This window comes from Dermacentor andersoni, chromosome 1, assembly GCF_023375885.2.
Source record: "Dermacentor andersoni chromosome 1, qqDerAnde1_hic_scaffold, whole genome shotgun sequence".
Lineage (NCBI taxonomy): Eukaryota > Metazoa > Arthropoda > Arachnida > Ixodida > Ixodidae > Dermacentor > Dermacentor andersoni.
Genome location: NC_092814.1, coordinates 117,066,025 through 117,085,164, shown reverse-complemented (window position 1 = coordinate 117,085,164; position 19,140 = coordinate 117,066,025). Strand labels below are relative to the sequence as shown.

The 19,140-nt window shown below is 45.5% G+C and overlaps 1 protein-coding gene across 1 annotated transcript in view; it reads right to left on the bottom strand.

The window, feature by feature from the left end:
- IntS8 (integrator complex subunit 8) overlaps positions 1 to 19,140 on the bottom strand; it is a 108,036-nt gene that overhangs the window by 63,516 nt on the left and 25,380 nt on the right. The window contains exons 8-10 of the mRNA XM_050191011.3: positions 10,860 to 10,994; positions 6,468 to 6,565; positions 4,403 to 4,532 (exon numbers count right to left, since the gene is read on the bottom strand). Coding sequence (XP_050046968.1) covers positions 4,403 to 4,532; positions 6,468 to 6,565; positions 10,860 to 10,994 — 363 coding nt within the window. The remainder of the gene's footprint in view (positions 1 to 4,402; positions 4,533 to 6,467; positions 6,566 to 10,859; positions 10,995 to 19,140) is intronic.

Below are 19,140 nucleotides of genomic sequence, written 5' to 3'. Positions count from 1 at the left end.
AGACATATCGCGATTTCGCTATAGCCTGTTTGAAGTTTATAGTTTACTATTAGTAGGGTACCTTCTCAGGATACCCCAAGCCTTATTTTGCTGTTTCTTTGCTTGTGTACACACCGGTGTCCACCAGGGGTTTAGTTTTTTTCACACAATGTTCGATGATTAGGGTATTGCCTTCTCTGCTGCTGCTATTATGACTGTCATGAGTTTTTCATTCATTTCATCTATGTTGAGTTCTGGTGAAAGGACATCTTCAAGTTTTGCGTCCTCCATACATACAGGACAGTCCATATGCTGTAACATCCAGCGATGTGGTTTAGAGTTTATGGTAGGAAATGTGGACGATAGTTTGATGATTGCCGGCAAATGATCAGTTTCATATGAAGTGTCGAAGACTGCCCACTTAAAATCACTAAAAACAGATGGTCAGATTCAGTGAAAAGTAGTGACGAGAACAGCAAGGGAAGGGAGGAGTCACCCGAACAGAGGGCAGAAAGGCAAAAGAGAAAAGCCTTCGTGGCCAAGAAACCAATAGTTTGCTACAACTGCCAGCAGGGCATATCTCCGCGGGATGCAAAAATCCCAAACTAGTGTTGATGTCACTAACTAGTAACGAGGAAAATCTGAAATTGCTAGAACCGTACATTCGAGACCTCGTGGTAAACGGCAAACCGTGTAGGGTGCTTCGCGACTCGGCAGCCACAATGGACGTGGTGCATCCGTCATACTTTGAGGAAGGCCAGTTCACGGGAGAATGTGCTTGGATAAGGCAAGCCGTGGAAACCTCCAGTGTTTGTCTCCCTGTGGCCAAGATTCGTATCGAAGGACCTTTTGGAGTACTAGACACTGAAGCTGCCGTCTCGGCACATCTCCCGCCTCAGTATCCATATTTGTTTTCTAACAAATCTGAGGATTTGCTACGACGCAGGGGAATCGGCTTTAGTGAAGGGATAGTGCAAGCCTTAACTCGTTCCAAGGCATGGGAGCTCGCGGCCAAGGCAGTGTATGAGTGTCCAGTGGTGGAGGAAACGGGTTTGACGGAGGATTCGTCAACCAGCACCAAACAGGACAGCCCTATAGGGGATAATGCGGAAAGTGCACCAGCTAAAGAAAAGGTCAGGAAAGCAGCAGAGCCTGAAATGTCTCGCGAGGCAGAATGCAGAAAGTTATTGAACGTAAGCCCTGCCACAATGATCGCTGAGCAGGAAATGCATAAGGCACAAAGCAATGCTGAGCATTACTATGACAGGACGGCTCGCATGCGACGCTTTGAACTTGGGGAAAAGGTAATGATCCTGAAACCCTCGTTGAATAGCCAAACTGAGGAGATGCCTGTCGACTTTCCAGAGTTAACAGCAGTGACGGAGGCAAAAGACATTCACGAGACCATTGACAAGTTAGTAGAACAGGCGGAGTTGAATCCCAATCAAAAGGCCGAACTGAAGGAACTCGTGTTTGAATTTAAAGACATATTTTCAAACACACCGGGCAGGACCACTGCGATCGTTCACGATATCGAGTTAACCTCGTCGGACCCAGTTCGTTTGAAAGCTTATCGCGTTTCGCCTCGTCAACGTGAAGTCATGACCGCTGAACTAAACAAGATGTTAGAGCTAGGTGTAATCGAGCCGGAGAGAGTGATTATACCTCGCCTCTTAGTTGAGGTCTCAGGAAAAGAGCCGCGACCATGTATCGACTACCGCAGGCTCAATTTAATCACGAAGGACCAGACTTATCCGATACCGCATATTGAGGAAAGGCTTGAAAAGGTGAGCAGTGCTAATTTCATCTCTACGCTCGATTTAGTCTGAGGGTATGGGCAGGTTCTGTTGACTGAGAGGGCAAGCAGGCTTGCGGTGTTTATTTCCCCAATGGGAACTTTTCATCCGAAAGTCCTGCGCTTTGGATTAAAGAATGTGCCATATTGCTTCTCTAGCCTTGTGGACCAGGTGCTACGAGGAATGGAGGACTTTGCACTTCCCTATCTCGATGACATAGCAATCTTTTCTTCATCACGGGCGGAACATATGCAACACCTGCGAACCGCGCTGTGCCGTCTACGAGAGGTCAACTTAACTGTTAAGGCTCCCAAATGCCAATTAGGGCGCGCGGAGATAGCTTATCTAGGTCATGTAATAGGGCAAGGCCATCGTCGGCCTTCCGAGGTTAAACTGACCGCAATAAACAACTTCCCGCAACCACGCACCAAGCGGGACATCTGATCATTCCTTGGCTTGGCAGGTTATTACGAAAGATATATCCCGCGGTATTCCGAGATTGCGAGTCCTTTAACGGATGCTCTCAGAAAAACAGAACCACAAACGGTAAAGTGGGATGACACAAAAGAAAAGGCTTTTAGTATGCTGAAGAACACACTAACGAGTCAGCCAGCGTTGAACGCGCCCGACTACTCTAAGCCATTCATTCTTCAGTGTGATGCCAGCGACAGGGGTATGGGGGTGGTGCTCTGTGAAAAGAGAGATGACGAGAACGAACACCCTGTACTGTATGCCAGTAGAAAGCTTTCAGTTCGTGAGGAAGCATACAGTGCATCAGAAAAGGAATGCGCCTGCGTAGTATGGGCGGTGCAGAAGCTAGCTTGCTATATCGCCGGTTCAAGGTTCACCATAGAGACTGACCACTGTCCCCTCACATGGCTACAGTCCATGTCTACGAAAAACAGTCGTCTTTTGCGCTGGAGGTTGGCTCTTCAACAGTACAGCTTCTATATTCGCTACAAGAAGGGTAAGCTTAACGGCAATGCCGACGGTTTGAGTCGTTGCCCCTAGAGTAACGAAAGCTTCATGCTCACCTGGGTTTCCGTGGCATTTGTACGTTCGTTCATATGTTTTCCGAAGTGCAGCCGATTGTTAGCTGATTTTAATAACCACATCTTAACGCTTTCAAGAGATGGCTGTTTTTAGTGTTCAGGGGGGGGAGGACGCGCGTAGGGAATGGGAAAGGTGTAGCGGGTTTTCTCTTTGTTTTTTAAAGCCGGGTGTGTCTTGGGGGAGGGTGGGCTTGTGCTCGCTGCTTTGTGGTTGTGGGTCCGGCACTGTTCTGGGGTGATTGCTTGCCCACGCAGGAGACGAAAAGTTGCGAGACCTGCTTGCAAGACCAATTTCACCGGACCGGACCAGGGAGAAAAGTCACAAGAGCGCCACGAGGACTGATGACCACTCTCAGGAATCTACCTGCTACGAACTAAGGGTTCGTCGCCTCTAAGGGGGAATTCTGCTAGCGAAACGCCAATCCCTCGTACAGCGGCTGCTGGCCCCTACACGTTGGGATCTTCCTCCCCCGCCGGAGATGCTGTTAGGGTTAGCGATGGTGGCCACCCACCACCAAGCCCAACAAGCGGACGCTAATAGGTTAGAAGAATACCTGCAGACGCCAGTCATGCATTGCTGCTATAACCTAACATAATGTAAACCAGGGCTGGATAACCACACCAGGTTAACCCTTGCCGATGGGAAACTCGGAAGTGAGAAGAAGTGAAGAGAAGACAGGAAAGATTTGAAAGCAAGGAAGAAAGACGAAGACAGAAGAGGAGGACAGGAAAAGGCGACTGCTGATTTCGCCTGGGTGGGTCAATCCGGGAGTGCCGTCTACATGCAGCCAAGACCAAATGGGTTTGTTGCCTCCGCCGAGGGGCTTTAAAGGTCCAAACACACTGCATCGGCTCAACCCCACAGGATCCCCTTTTTCTCATACACGGCTAAGCCACGCACGGTTAATCGCTGGAGGGTCCAACCCTCATGTGCTTGGGTATGTGGTGTTGCAACACACCAAACACCTGCTGACGCAGACGAATTTTTGAAGGTGAGGATGGGAAACTGTTTGCTTTTTAACTACACCAATACAAAACATTTTTAAATAATTGCTGTAGGAGAAGATTTGTGAAGCAGTTCCTTTTCGCACCCCGGACATTGTGCCTCTTTTTTTAAAAGTTGCTGCTGGGCTTTTTTGAGGCGCTATATGTGACCTAGCTGTTCAGTTGCTATCTGTTGGCCCAGCTGTCCTGCATACTTGATAGCACAGGAAATTATCAAAGATGTGCAAATGTTGAAAAGCACCTATGTCTGTCCTTTATACATTCGCATATCATCGACCCAGGAGTTTCTCGTAGTGTGTTTAGTCAACAAGCCCAAGCATGCATTCTACTTCAATAGCACAATGTGATCCAACATCAGCAGATATTTATACATAGAATTATTGATATACAGAATTACTCTGACCAATACTGAATTCATACTCAGCTGTACTAAAATATATTGCTGTCTTCAAGATGAATACTGTTATTCAAAGAAACAAAACAAAAATGCTGACAAACAGTCACACCAATTTATGATACCAGGAGACAATACTCATGAATATGTAAATGATTTAGTGTGGTGTCACTCACCTCACTAAGGAAGATGATGCAGCCCTTGTCGAGAGAAGCAAAGTTCACCTGAGCCCCGCATACAAACAGTTCCCCGTCGATTACACGACGTACACAGTTGCACAGTGACACCTGTGCAGCCACCTCTGTACTGCAGCCAGCAACAAAAGCAAAAGTGAGATATATATGTGAGCTTAATTTCCCACGAAATGACAGATGACAAAGTATTTTGTTTACATGCTGAGCGAATTTCAATAAGAACATATACAGGGATGTTTAGCAAACAAAGACTGGCCGGCAGCAAGCTTTAACACAACGAAAATGAGAAGGAACTGAATTCACTGAATCAGTTAAGTGAAACGCAAGTCAGTAATTCAAGACGTGCGTGTCAACAGCACACTTAATGCAGATGCTAATATACAATCTGGTAAAGAAGGCTACGCTGCATGAAGACTAGTTGTATATGTTGACAGCACAGTCAACGACCGATAATTTGGACTACACAGGGAATGTAAATAAGTCCGAACTATCGAATGTCCGAAAAAAAAAGAATGTATCCAAAAAAGATTATTTACATTTTAAGGCCCCTATGCAAGGAAGAAGTGGTCGATTCATTGCTGCACGCATTTCCGCTTACGTACAACCAAGTCCACCTGTATTTCTGCCAGTTTTGTGTTGTCTCTTTATGCCAATGCAAGGACTGCAAAGGCTCGAGTCAGATCTGCATGTGAAAGCTCTGGAACTCCCGGCACATCATCACCATCATCCCAGTTAGAGTCGCAGTTTGACCATGGGGAACTTGCTCAATTGTTTTGTCATCGTTCAGTGCGGCCATTGCCTCCTTTGCTAGGTGCCTGCAGAATGGCTCGAGCTCCCAACGTAACGGGCCTGCCCTCAGTTGTGAAGAGGCGTCGTGAGGTGGCGTTCGCAACCGACACTATCATCTCCGATGGCTGGTAATTCAGCGCACGGTGTTTACGTGGTCGGTATCGCAGTGAAACCATGGTCAGCACAATCCTTTGGGTGTGCTTTTTAAAGGTTGGTTGCCTGGCTGTCGAATAGCTGTCGCCTGTAATGCATGTAAACATACGCTGAGCTATGGTTGAGGTTAATGGCCTTCGAGATCAGTGCGCACGCATGAAGATTTCGGAGGCCACAAGAGGTAGTGCCCAGTGGTTCCGCCAGCCACATGTGGTGCTCACGACTGACACTAGTGGATAGGATAAAAAGGAAAGGGTTTGGCAGCTGGTTTTCCGCTCATGCAGCAGGCATGTAGTAAATGAGGCACTGGTTCAGCACATGACGACACCGCGCTGTTGACATCTGCGAAGTCTTCAAATGTAACGGCGTCAGGAATTAGCACACCGCAGCTTATCTGGTCACTAATAATGTCCTCATTTGAGCTTGTTGTGGTAGGCGGCAGTTCAGGCACTTCAGTTGTGAAGCCGGGCTCATTCGGACTGCGACTAGACTCATGCGGAGTCGGACTGTGAGAGCACTGTTGGTGCCATTTGACGTGTACTGTTGACAACCTCCCAATAAAGACTTCTTGGAGCCAGCAGAGCGCTGTCTGGAATGCACAGTAAACAAACAAGCAAGCACAGAATGGTGTAACGCTGTCCAGAAGGCAAATTCGAATTCAACAAAGAAGAGCGGGCCATGCGTGGTGGTGCCGGAATGGATGTGATGATCGCGATGTCGATGCAACCTCACAATTCAGACAAAGCCTCCAAGAATGGCACTTGCAGTTAAATCTCTGAGGCGCAGTGCTGTGACCAAGGCAAGGCTTCAGGGATGATGATGTAGTGTGTAATCTCTGAAGCCACACTTGATGTCTCATCAAGGTTGCCAGAGGAGATAATGGCGGCCAGCATATGCTAGAGCCATGGATGGAGTCTGGATGATCGAATGTAGAGCTCGTGGCTGTCCGAAACATTGGTCGTCTTTACACATTAAATCTATGGGGCCATTGACGGTGCCCCGAAGCTGTCCGAATTACCGAGCATGCCCGGATTATCGGTGTCCGATTTATCGGTCGGCGACTGTATTGTGCCACAAGAAGATCAAAATGAAAAGAAAATGTTACCCAGCCGCAATTTGGTGGACACAGACTTCAGCAAGTTCCCTTTCCCACAGAGGAATTTCTTGCTTCACATTGTCCTCAAGAAGCACAGATACTGTTGCCTGCAGAGAAAATAACATCACCGACAACTCCCATAGTGGATAGCAAAGAACATGAAAATGTCAAAACCATGATGGCAAGCAACAGAAATTAAAAACAACCTACCATATATACTCGATTAAGGCTTTTTCCCAAAGAAATCAAAGGTATTACACAAGGCCAGAAAAATTAGACCACCATGGCCCACCTTCATGTAAGGGCCGCACCTCATTAAGATGACGAAAATAAGTGCGGCTCTAACACGAGTACATATAGCACTTCCCGACTGACTTAGGTACGCAATAAAGATTTCACTGGTCTGATATTAGTCATATATCACTAATGACATCACAATGTTACACAGATACAAAAACAAATGTATATGAAATAAAATAAACAGGGCATGAATAAAAACATCAGGTTACAGCAAGGACTCCAGATCTTAAATATTGAATTTTAGTGCCTTTTGCTAAAGACACAAGCTAAGATAAAACCATACTATTTTCTATTAAAATCTGGCCATTGTACACAACTTGTCCAAGAGCATTAACTACATACAGTTGAACCCATTTATAACAATATTTAGGTGCCTCGAAAATTCCATTGTTATAACGGATAATTGTTATAACTGGGTTGCATGAAAAAATCTAAATAGGGTGATGGCAGAGCTGTTGTGAGAAAACTATAATGGCAGGGAGGCCAGTGCCCCTCCCCACCACCTTCCTCCATCCGGTTGCTGATTGTGTTCACTCGTTAACTGCTTCCTAGGTGCTCCGATCGCGTGTAACAAGCCGCGGCTGTTGGCGTTAAAGAATGGCACTGCTATAACAATTGCAAAGAGGGGTCACGTGTGGAAAGTGATATGCAAGCACTGCCGAGGCATTGCTTTGGTGGCTCCAAAAGGGGCCTTTTAAACATTTCAAGAAGGCTGCCACGGCAGCCTGTGAGCTTGAGAAATCCAGAAGAAACGCTGAGGCGATATCGCCACAAGCACCTCGCCACATACATTTCACTGGCTTGCCCGAGAAAACCCTATGTCTGTCAGCCTTGCATGCTTTACGTAAAGCTTACCAACATCCTTCTCCAAGGCATCCAGGTGCTCCACGTAGTGCAGCAGAAGGTTCCTCATAAAAACGAAGCCCTGGAGAGGCAGAATCATCTGCCGGGCCTCCTGTGAGGACAACGTTGAGGCAGTCTGCCCTACCACGTCATCGCTGCCATCACTATCTGATGCAAGCAAGGTCGCGACGATCGCCTCATCAGTTAGAAGCACTTAGTTTCCAAATCTACAGCCATGCCCTTTTTTTCCACCGGCAACGCCATGCATTGCTGATGATCAGCGGGCGGATCATCCATCTTCCGTTTCGGCGGGGAGAAACCACGTGGCCAGAAACAATTTCGACACAACCAACTATGACGAATGCGAGCGATTAAGCTGTTTGCAGAACTGCACTGAATGAGGAGCCAGCGAGCAACATGCGAGCAACGCAGTTGGCGCGGTCCATTCGAATTTCGGAGGGTGGGGTGGCGTAGAGCTGTGGGCACAACCGAGCTGTGCGTGCAACCCATTTGTGTTCGGAGGGGAGGAAGGGCGATGGGAGAGAGGCACGCGGAGATGGCTAGAAAATGAGCACATGGTAGCTGTTGGAGCAGTGGCCCATCATGCAGCGGCTCGAATTTCTCGTATTCGTTTTTTCTTTTCAAGGATTTTGCATTTCACTACCGTTCGGTTCGGACACCCAGCAGCCGAACTTCATCGTTATAACCAATAATGCAGCATCGGGGCATTGTAGTAAGCGGGTTATTTCACCATGGAAAACATACAAAAGTTGACGGTGCACCAGTTTCTCATTGTTGTAACTGATATATTGTCAAAACCGGTATCGTCATAAGTGGGTTCGACTGTATCAGAGAAAGTAATGATGTGAAGTGTTGTTGTTATTAGCACAACAGCAACTAACAGCAACCAAGAGCACATGCACACACAGTGTTAAACACACATAAAAACAAAGCAAGTCAAAAGCAATAATACACCATAGGAAATTTAACCTCAGCCCAAGCAAGTATCTACTAATATTTCATAAAGAATTCAACAAGAAATTTCATTACAGCATCTTACATCATTTTTAGGATTATAATTTTTTCAGAGACCTTCTAAATTATTCCAACCTTGTACTTCATGGGATTAGGGACAGTGAAGACAACCACTAGATCAGTTTAGATAGGTAGATCATTTCTGAAATAATTTATTTACATTTATTTTCCACAAGAAGTTGTTGATTATTAGTGAAGCAAAACATGTCCAGAAGTCACTTTTGAAATCTGCACCCATCAGTAGTATTAGTATTGGCAACAATATGACATCAAAGATTCCCTAGTATTTATTGCTCATTTGGGATTGCAGAAAAAGCCCACTAAAGTCATTGGGTAGTTTTTTTCGCTTACTTCATAATGCAATTAATTCATTTTTTTTTTTATCTTGAATAACTGCCCAGTCCTGAACAAAAGGCGTCGAAATTTATAATGGCACAAGGAGCTGATGTGTAACTTTCGAGATGGCATCAGCACCAGTTTTTTGTTTTTACATCCCCACTCCCAATTTGTGACTTATCGAACCTTTTTTTTTTTTCATAAGACTGACCTATCTGTAATTACAGAAGTGTAATCTACTGATATAACTTAATACATTATTTTTCCTACTAAACAGAAAAGTAAATTGAGCTATATTAGTAAATTATACTACTACAGCACCAAAAAACCACTATTACCATGAGAAAAGGCTTGATAAGCCAGGAAAGGCACAAAAATGAAAGCCGGATGGTGACACTGCCTTGAAGCTTTTGCACCAGTTCGCTATGATGCCATGGATTTTGACAGCATCTGCACTTGGATCTAGGTAACGGTCTACCGGTAAAAAAAGGACTACATTTCAATTCTGAATGACTCGGCCTAGTAAGCTTCGAGAACTTTCTTTCCATCAAAACAACTTAGATATGAGAAGATAATTTGAAATTTGTGACATCACTCTGATGTACTGGCGCTGGGAATTTGGTACAAAATTCAAGGAATAAAAGTTTGGACTTCAGCATCTCTTCTAGTAACCAATCTATTATTGCAAAATAACTGAAATTAAGAGTTTCGGGAAGAATACTTTATCAGCATAAACTCGTTAAGTGTTTCTCTTTAGTGTTATTTTAATGTATCTTTAAGGTATAAAGGCAATAGGAAGTGTGAATGCTGGGAAATGGCTGTCCAATTTTCTGGACATGGTCCACACATACCATGACATGATTATCAACCCTGTAAAAGATGGAAGTAGCTGTATCTCCCATGATGGGGCACTTTCCCAGCTTTCAAAGTGCCATTTAGCTTACAAGGTTATAGAAAATTTATTTTTATTGTATCAAAACTAAACAGTGAATTTTAATTTTTCATCACTGGTGCACAGTTCCACGATTGCAAAGGTCTTATGAAAATTTTACATATAATGCAAGCAAATAAATAGTGATGAACAGAACACAGACTTTAGCTTCGCAAATAGTGCTTCCTGATAAAGGCCGGGCTATTTTACGGGAGATCTTGAGTCGTGTCCATACAATAGAGAGAAGTGGTAAAAATACAGGAGTCTACATAATGGGGCCATCACTGGACAATGTTGGAAATTTTTGTAATACACTAAGAGGTCAACATTCTACCACACAAAGTTATAAAGAGGGTTTAGTAGTAGCCGAGATAGAAGCAAAGAAATGTCATAAAGCAGTAATACAAGCAGTCTCCCTACAGGGACGCTCTCTCTCCAGATGCCTTGAACAGGACACCCCCAAATGACGTTCCTCCATAGCACATTCTCTGATATCAGAGCCAAGAACCCAACTCCTTCTCTTGTTGTGCAGCACATTTATCAAAGTGGTTCAACAAGTTGCGCAGTTCATGGAAATCCCCGAATGCATGTGGGACTAAGACCATTGCGTACAATGCCATCTTGCTCATGAATAGTGTGGCTATTTTGAGCAGAAGAGTGCACAGGCTTTTGTTCGTATCTTCAGCTGTTTTCGTGACATACATTGGTGCAGAGGCAATCACCACTGTGTGACCTACACAACTGTCTGTCAGCAATGCCCAAACCTGGTGAGGGGCACTGTTAGTCCCACACAGCTGGACTTCTGTGGCATAAGCCTAAGCTGTCAAGTAATGTTAGCATGACAGTTTACAATGTGCAGCTTCAATTCCAATTGAGCACAAGTGCACCACGCATGACTACTGCTTAACATCAATGTATCAAATGTGGATTTCCAGTGGCCCAGAGAAAAAGGTCACCTTGCAGTTGCCATGCAAGGTTGCCTTCAGCTTGTCCAGTGGAGAGGTGGCTTTCTTGGTGGTTGATGGACGGCACGCCACACAGAAGCCCTTTAGTCGCTCCATGTTCAGATGGCACACCAACTTCTTCTTTACCTGTAAAAAAATTACAGGGTCTCTTAAGATCTCTCGTAAGAGGTGAACGGCGAAAGCCTACTCCTTCTCCTCTTATCATTCGCCTCTTTCTCTTTACCTTTTCTCTTTCTTTTCTTTCTTTTAGTCATTACTGCTCACTACTAAGCATTTTTAGTCATTTGTAATCAATTGTGGTCGCTACAAGCCGTCGTAAGACATGTTTGTCATATCATAGTCATTACTAGTCATTACAAGTAATTTCAGCCATTACTGCTCACTACTAAGCATTTTTAGTAATTTGTTATCAATTGTGGCCATTACAAGCCGTCATTAGACATGTTGGTCACATTGTCACGTACGAGTTTGTGTCGCTGTGGACACGAGGACATTGGGAGGTGAAGAGGAGGTTGAAGTGTCTCAAAGATTGGTAGGTGGCGTAACCCTGGCCACTGAGCTACAACCTTGCAACGGTATATATTGGAAATACATATATTTTCTCCCCATAACAATATCATGGTCATCAGTAGCCATTTCAGTCATTACTACTCCCTACTAAGCATTTTTTGTCATTTGTAATCAATTGTGTCATTAAACGCCGTCGTTAGACATGTTCGTCATATCAGTGATCAGCAGTCATTATTAGTTATTACTGGTCATTACTAGGCATTTTTAGTCATTTCTAATCAATTATAGCCGTTACAAGTTGTCGTTAGACATATTGGTCATTTCATAGTTATTACTAGTCATTATAAGTCATTTCAGTCATTATTAGTCATTACTGCTTGCCAGTAAGCATTTTTAGTGATTTCTAATCAATTGTGGTCATTACAACAGTCGTTAGACATATTGGTCATATCGGAGTCATTAGTAGTCATTATTAGTCATTACTAGTCATTATTAACCTCTATCAATCTCTATTATAACATTATCAGTCACTAACTGTCACTATCAATCATTTTTCATTCTTTAAACTGTCTTCATATGGCGTGATGACACTTCGGCGGACACTATGGCGGTCAGTTCTGCTGACACCAACTTCACCATTAGCCTAGAAAGGCTTTTGCTTTAATAACATTGATAATAATAGTGAAAAAGAATAAGTGGTAGTATATGTACTCAAGCAACAATGCAGAGGCTATAACAGATACTGCAGTGCTGAGCTGGCCCGGGGTAATTTACTGACTATTTACTGTGTACTACCCTCTTTCATGCTGTAATAATTCAGGAGTCTGTTGTGATCAGACTCCTGAATGCGCGAGTGCATGGCTTGTGTACACGCCAGTGCTGCAATAATGGATAATGGGTCCTCAGACGGCAACATGGGCAGGCATGCAGCAGTTAGTTACTGAAAATCAACACACTGCTGCAATGTAGCCATGGAAGTTGCAGTAGCTGTTGGTAGATGCTGCATGCTGGCTCGTGATTCTTTCTGGGTCCCAACAGGCAACACTCTGCAGTGGTGGCGGGTGTGCGAGCCATGCACTAACCCATTCTGTTTAGGTTTGATGGTGGCAGTCCAAGGTTCCTTCGCCTGGCATCAGCAATTTTAATGTTAAGCCAATCTACTGGTCTGTATATAATTTATCTGGCTCCTTGCTAGGCATGCATTACCAACATTTAGCTCTATATGTTTGCAAATGAAAAAAAAATGACGCATGAAATTTTTTTTATTCACAAAAACGTTAAAGCTGCTCTGCAGGGAAGTCTTTAAACACACCTTTAGCCAGCTTTCCACGCCTTACAGCCATGTGACACATTTGAATCATTTAATCTTTTTTTGGTGTCCTATGTTACGGGTGCTAGTGTCGCTGTTGCCCCAAGCCAATCTACCTGGGAAAGGCATAGCAGATCGCAAGATAGCCAGTGCTCAGACCTGGTACTTCCCCATAATTTTTTGCCATTTTGTTCAGATACAGCATTTTGGAACCAGTTTTCTGAGGAAATTTTTTCAAAACAAAAGGGGCACACTGGCTGAAGAAAGTTCTGAAGCAGCTTTGGGGTAGAAAATTTCATCAGGGAACATCAAAGGTACAAATGCAGTGTCCAATTGCTTCAATACTGCAGTAGTAAACACTATAAATGCAGAACTTTCTTATGACTTCCTAAACCTAGAGGACCAAAGGGAAGGAAGAACAAGAATGACCTCATGTAACAAAGTTAGGTACAACCCAGCAATATCCATGTCCACACTTTTGTATGTATGCTTGTTCAGCTTCTTGAGCTCTTTAGACATGTACTCCCACCTGTGCTCTACAAACCTGATTTCACATGAGTTGATGTATACCTCTTACGCAGACCTGTTAAGAGACAGAAAGGCAACAATGGCACTACTTTTGTGCAAAATGAAAATATTCATAAGGCATATTAAAATTAAATTATGGGGTTTTATGTGCCAAAACCACTTTCTGATTATGAGGCACGCCGTAGTGGAGGACTCCGGAAATTTCGACCACCTGCGGTTCTTTAACGTGCACCTAGATCTAAGTACACGGGTGTTTTCGCATTTCGCCCCCATCGAAATGCGGCTGCCGGGGCCGGGATTCGATCCCGCGACCTCATGCTCAGCAGCCCAGCACCATAGCCACTGAGCAACCACGGCGGGTTCATAAGGCATATTGTTCACATGCTAGCAATATCAGCAATTCTTGCCATCAATGATAGCAGAACTACATCCTTTACGAACTTGTCTGCATTTAGAAAACCCTATGCATAGCACAGCCATGCTATAAAAAAAAGTGTACTTTTGTCTGGGGGAATGAAGAAATAAATTTTTTATCTACTGTTTGCCAAATGGTTAAAAGTCCTGTACTGCAAGCTTGGAGTGCTATTGACAACACATTCAAGAAAGCACCAGTCATCCATAACAAACTGCAATCCATTACAGCAGTGTCACAATTGAATGCACAAAATTTTGCATTCATGGTCATTTTTAAATAGTTTCATACAGCTGAGGAAAATTTCTTTCGTTCACAAGGAAAATTTCCTCAGCTCCAAGGTACAGATAAAGTAATTAGAGAAACTCTGGTCTCTGTATAAGAACTTATAAAATTGTAAACTGCCGACTGCCACAAGTCTTTGGGACAGCTTAGAAAAGTTCAACAAGGTGTTCAACAAGACATGCCAATGATGAGTATCGTTAATATGAAAGGGTGGTCTGGAGAGGAAATTGCAATGACATCTCTGCATGAAGATGCATTCTCTATTTTGACATAAAAACTAACTAGTAAATGCAACTACACATATAGAGGACCCAACATTAGACCAAAGTACTTTGTTTGTACCTACAGTATTTAGCAATGGCTACTCATAATGCATTCTCCACACTAATCCAGAATAGATTAGATCAAGGACAAGAGACTCAGCTGATGTCTAACCAGATATATCATTTCTATTACCCTCTTGAAAAACTATGTCAGCATCTTTCTTTCTGTCTGACATGGATGCCACATGAAAAGTGCCTAAAGAGTGATCCCGGCTATCAAAAACATTGCATGTTTAAAGATGTAATAAGCCAATCTCAGTACCTCCCTCTGTACGCTTTTAAAAAAGTCCACTTAAAGGGGTCTATGAATGACAGCTGAATGGGTCATGGTTCCTTGACACTCAGAATGTCTGGGAACCACTGCCCTATGTGAGGTCAAGTCTGTATGATCTCTTAAAGAAGCAAATCTATGGCTTTCACCCAGGTCCACCATTAAGTGCTGCCGCCTATACCAGGTGTTTCAGTTAACTTGGAGCAGGATTTAGCTCTAGAGAAATCATACCGACTGCATAGTAGCGGCAGTCGTGTGTACTTACAGCCAGTAGTTTTTTCATCGCGAAGTATTAATTAATTGCTATGAATTAGTGAACTTTTAAATTATTACTTGAATTGCAAACATGTCAAATACAAAGTTGTAGGGCACCTTAAATAACCTCCAAATCAAGCATTTATTTCGTGCTGAAGTGTGCCTGGTTGTTTTTTCGAAGAAAAAACAAAAGCCTGCAAGATACGCGAAATATGAAATATATGCGCACTCGCGCGCCGCTGCTCAAGCACCTCCAAGCAACCTTCGAAAGATATATGGCTGCATTCATTTATCACCGCATCGTACAAGGCTTCATCATGTAGGATGGCTCAAAAGATTTTGCAACCTAACTAGCTTGGTGCGATAAGCGTCAACATCTGCGGACGCAGGAATGTTGCGCTCAATCATGAGGCGTTCGGGATAGCTTTAACCTTCGCCTATCATTACACAAAGCTACAAAAAAAATTCAACCAATGCTAAAAAAAAAAAAAGAACGGTGCACAAAAGAGCACGAAAAAAGAAAAAAGGCAGCTCTCAGAAGAACAGAAAAGAGTTACTCAGGAGTTCATTTAAAAAAGAATAAACCAAAAGCACATAAGGCATCTTAGTCGCCCACAAATAAATATCCAAAGGTGCGACTTGTTTAGCCATTTACCCTTTCTCTCTCTTGAACTCAGGAAAAGAGGCAAAGCAAAGCAGTTTTTTACCTATTTCTATTTTTCTCGCAAGCTCTTTTTATGTAAACATAGGGTGACATCATGAAGGTGCGTTAAACAGTCACATTTTACACCAGTTTTGAGCAGTTATTTTCCACTGCCACTTGTAGCATGTGCTCAAACAGGTCACCGTCTGAACCAATACAGTACTTGCTTCTTTCCAACACTTGTGCTGTTGCAGCTTTGACCAGCAATATTTCAATCTTGCGGCAGGCTCTGCTTATTTTTGCCTTTAGGGCATCCGGTGTGGTAATTTCGCTGCTATACACGCAAACTTTCACATAGCCCTACAAGAAGTAGTCCAGTGGTGTCATGTCCGACAACCGTGCAGGCCAGCGTACAGGTCCGTGCTGGCCAATCCACTCTCCAGGAAAAAGCTTGTCGAGCCACGCTCGAGACTGACTACTACTACGATGAGTACCATTGTGTTGAAACCAGATGTTCCGAAGGTGCACAAGTGGAACGTTGTAACAGACGTCGTTCACAGGGCCCTCGAGGATGTCGTTGACAAAGTGTTGCAACGCTAGTGTGTTGTCAAAAAAAATGGGTCCGATGATGTTGCCATCAAAAATACTGCACCGCACATTAAACGACTACTAGTATTCGTGTCGTGTTTGTGCTAGCCAGTGGGGATTCCTATCACTCCAATAGTGCACGTTGCAAAGATTAACTTGTGCATTTCTGGAAAAATTAGCCTCATCCGTCCAAAACACGCGAGTGAGAAAGACTGGTTCTTCTTCACATTTCATGAAAATCCAATTGGAAAAGTCAAGTCTGTTTTCAAAATCTCGGTCTTAAGTTTTTGATGAAGATGTACATGGTACGGGTGCATATGACCTTCTTTTTAAAATGCTCCACACTGATGACTCTGAGGTTCCGGCCTCCGCATTGGCGTCGCGCACACTACCGTGAGGGTTAGCAGCAAAGAATGCCAAAACATCCGTTTCCGCTTCTTGAACTACTGTCACAGTCCTGTGTCGCTTTCTTGTGGAGCTACCCGTCTCATAAAGTACTTTGTACATTCTAAGGGGAGTCCCAATCGGTCGGCCGAAGTGAACGGACGTGTCGCCGGCGTGCTCCGCAACCACCGAGACTACGCGACCTTCACCGACCGCCCTTGACCGCCCTTGCCTGGGCCGCTTTCGCCGGGAGTCGTATGGGAAGCGGCTTTCTCGCCGTTTCCCACCGACCGCCTTTTCTTCCCGGGACTTTGTTGCCGCTCCCCGCGCCTCTACAGCTCTGAAGCAGTTCCAACGCGGCTGCCCCTGCCGAGGCCATAGCTGCCTTGGCGTGTTTTCTACACCATGAACCAAGAGCGCCAAGCGACCAGCTCTTCCGAGGCCCATGTTCTAAACGGGCATGCAAAGGGCCTTCGGCCAATTCACCGCTCTGTTTCGATGGAGCATTTATCTACCGCAACATCATTTTCCAACGAGCAGAAGACGCAATCGGCGACGGAGAACGCCGCCGCGCGTTCCACAACAACAACGAAGACGACCGAGGTGGATACCGCGGGAGTGGCCGCCGATCCCATCGTCGCCAATTTTCCCTCCCAACAGCGAGAGGTGGACACTCCGACCGGGGAAAGGATGGAGGAAGATGCTGCCCCGAACATTTACGACAACAAAACTGACGACGACACAGGTGGCTGTTGGAAGACAGTCATAAATAAGCGACGCATCCGTCAAACGCGCGCTAAGACGCAACCCTCCGAGAACATCTTGGGCATTTCGGACGCCTCCCAGCCTACCGTACGCAAGCGCATTCGGAATCAGAACCTGCCTCAACTTCCTTTGCACGATGAAAAGATAATTCTGCGGCCTCACGGAGGACTTTGTCTCGATAAGTGGACGCGCCCAGAACTCGCCAGTGCTCTATGGAGTGCAGCCGGCTTGACCACCGAGGATCGTCAGGACATCATATTCCGACTGCGACCTCAGCAGAACTTGGCAATCATCAGCACACCCCTGTCACATGTAGCCGACGCATTGTACAAGGTGAAGGAGCTGAACCTTGGTCAGCGGGTCTATCCCATCACGACATATTTTGCGGCCCCAGACAACTCATGCAAGGGAATTGTTCCTGGCCTTTTGCCCGGTACAATGTCTTCCAAGCTAGTGGATGAGCTTGTGGCTCCTGGAACTCAAATACTTCAAGCACGAATGATGGGTCAAACCAACGTTGCGTTGGTAACATTTGAGGGACTTAAAGTGCCTCGCTACATGCGTTTCTATGGTGCAGAACTCCGCTGCTACCCCCATCGACCCCGCCAACTGGTTTGCAAGATATGTCACAAGCTCGGCCATTGGGCTGATTACTGTCCTACGCCGCAGGTGGTCATTTGCGCGACGTGCGGGACTGACAACCCCACCCCGTCACATCCATGCACCCCACACTGCAGATCCTGTGACGGGACCCACCCTACAGCGGATCCAAACTGCCCGCGGCGTGCTAGGCAGACACTAAACAAAGCTTGGGTGCGGAAAGCTCTCGAGAAAGAGCAGCGTGAACTCCAACCCTCCAGCGACCCGACCACAACCACAGATACGGCGGAGACCCGAACGTCGCGTGCCCCAACGAAGGAGACCAGAAAAGTTCAGTCGGAGACCCGTTTGAGATCCCGTCGCAAGTTCAAGCCTCGGTCCCGATCCCGCGAGGCATCGGTGCGCCTCCCAGAGAAGCGCCCTCCTTCCACATCTTCCCAACAACCCTACAAGAAGGCCCTGCAGACCAACGCCCCAGCCAAGGTGACCCTGGTCCCTTCAGTGGTGCAGCGGACCCCGGAGAAGAAAACAGCAATGGAGGCGCCTCGGGAGGTAGGTCGGGCGGGGGGTCCCCCACAGCTCGCTCCGCTCCGTAAATCTCTCCCTACCCCTTCCCCTATTACCAATTCGTTACCAAATCCCGATCCTCTAATAGAAATAGCCCGCCTACGTCCCGACATGGAGGCGCGCTGTGAGCGCCTGCAAAAACAAATGGACGCGCTGGTGGCAGACATGAGCACTAGTATGCAGGCGGCTCTGGACAGGATAGAACGCCAAATGGAGGCCCCTCAAATAGGGATTACGGAGCAAATGAAATCATGTATAGAGTGCACTTTCACACGCATGCAAGTTCCTGAGCTTAGCGGTAACAATGAAAGCGCGCTTTCCGACCAAGGCTCTCGGCCGCAACCTTCAAATGTGGGCACCCGGCGCCCGCATCCCTATGCACGACCGCCTGCTTCCTCTCGCAATGATGATGACGCCGCGTAACGCGGAGCAACTAGTGGTGTGGCAGTGGAATTGTAGGGGATTCCGCAGAAAACGAGATTCCCTACAGCAGTATATCGCCACATCCATGAACCCTTCCGATGTCATCCTCTTACAGGAAATCAATTGCACCCCTTCTTTATCCGGCTACAACACGCTCTCGGGTGTCTCTCCTCTTGTGGGAGCCTCAGTTTTGAAACATGTTACATGTCGCATGCATACCACTAACATTGACATTCCTCACCAAATATTGGAAATAATTACGCAAGGTAAACGCAGCGAGTGTTTATACTCAATGCATACAGTTCCCCCCGTTCACGAACGCACTGTTTTCAGCACCTACTAACAGAATTTGGTAGGTTTGGACGGGATTGTGTGGTGGCCGGCGACTTTAACACTCCGCATACTGCAT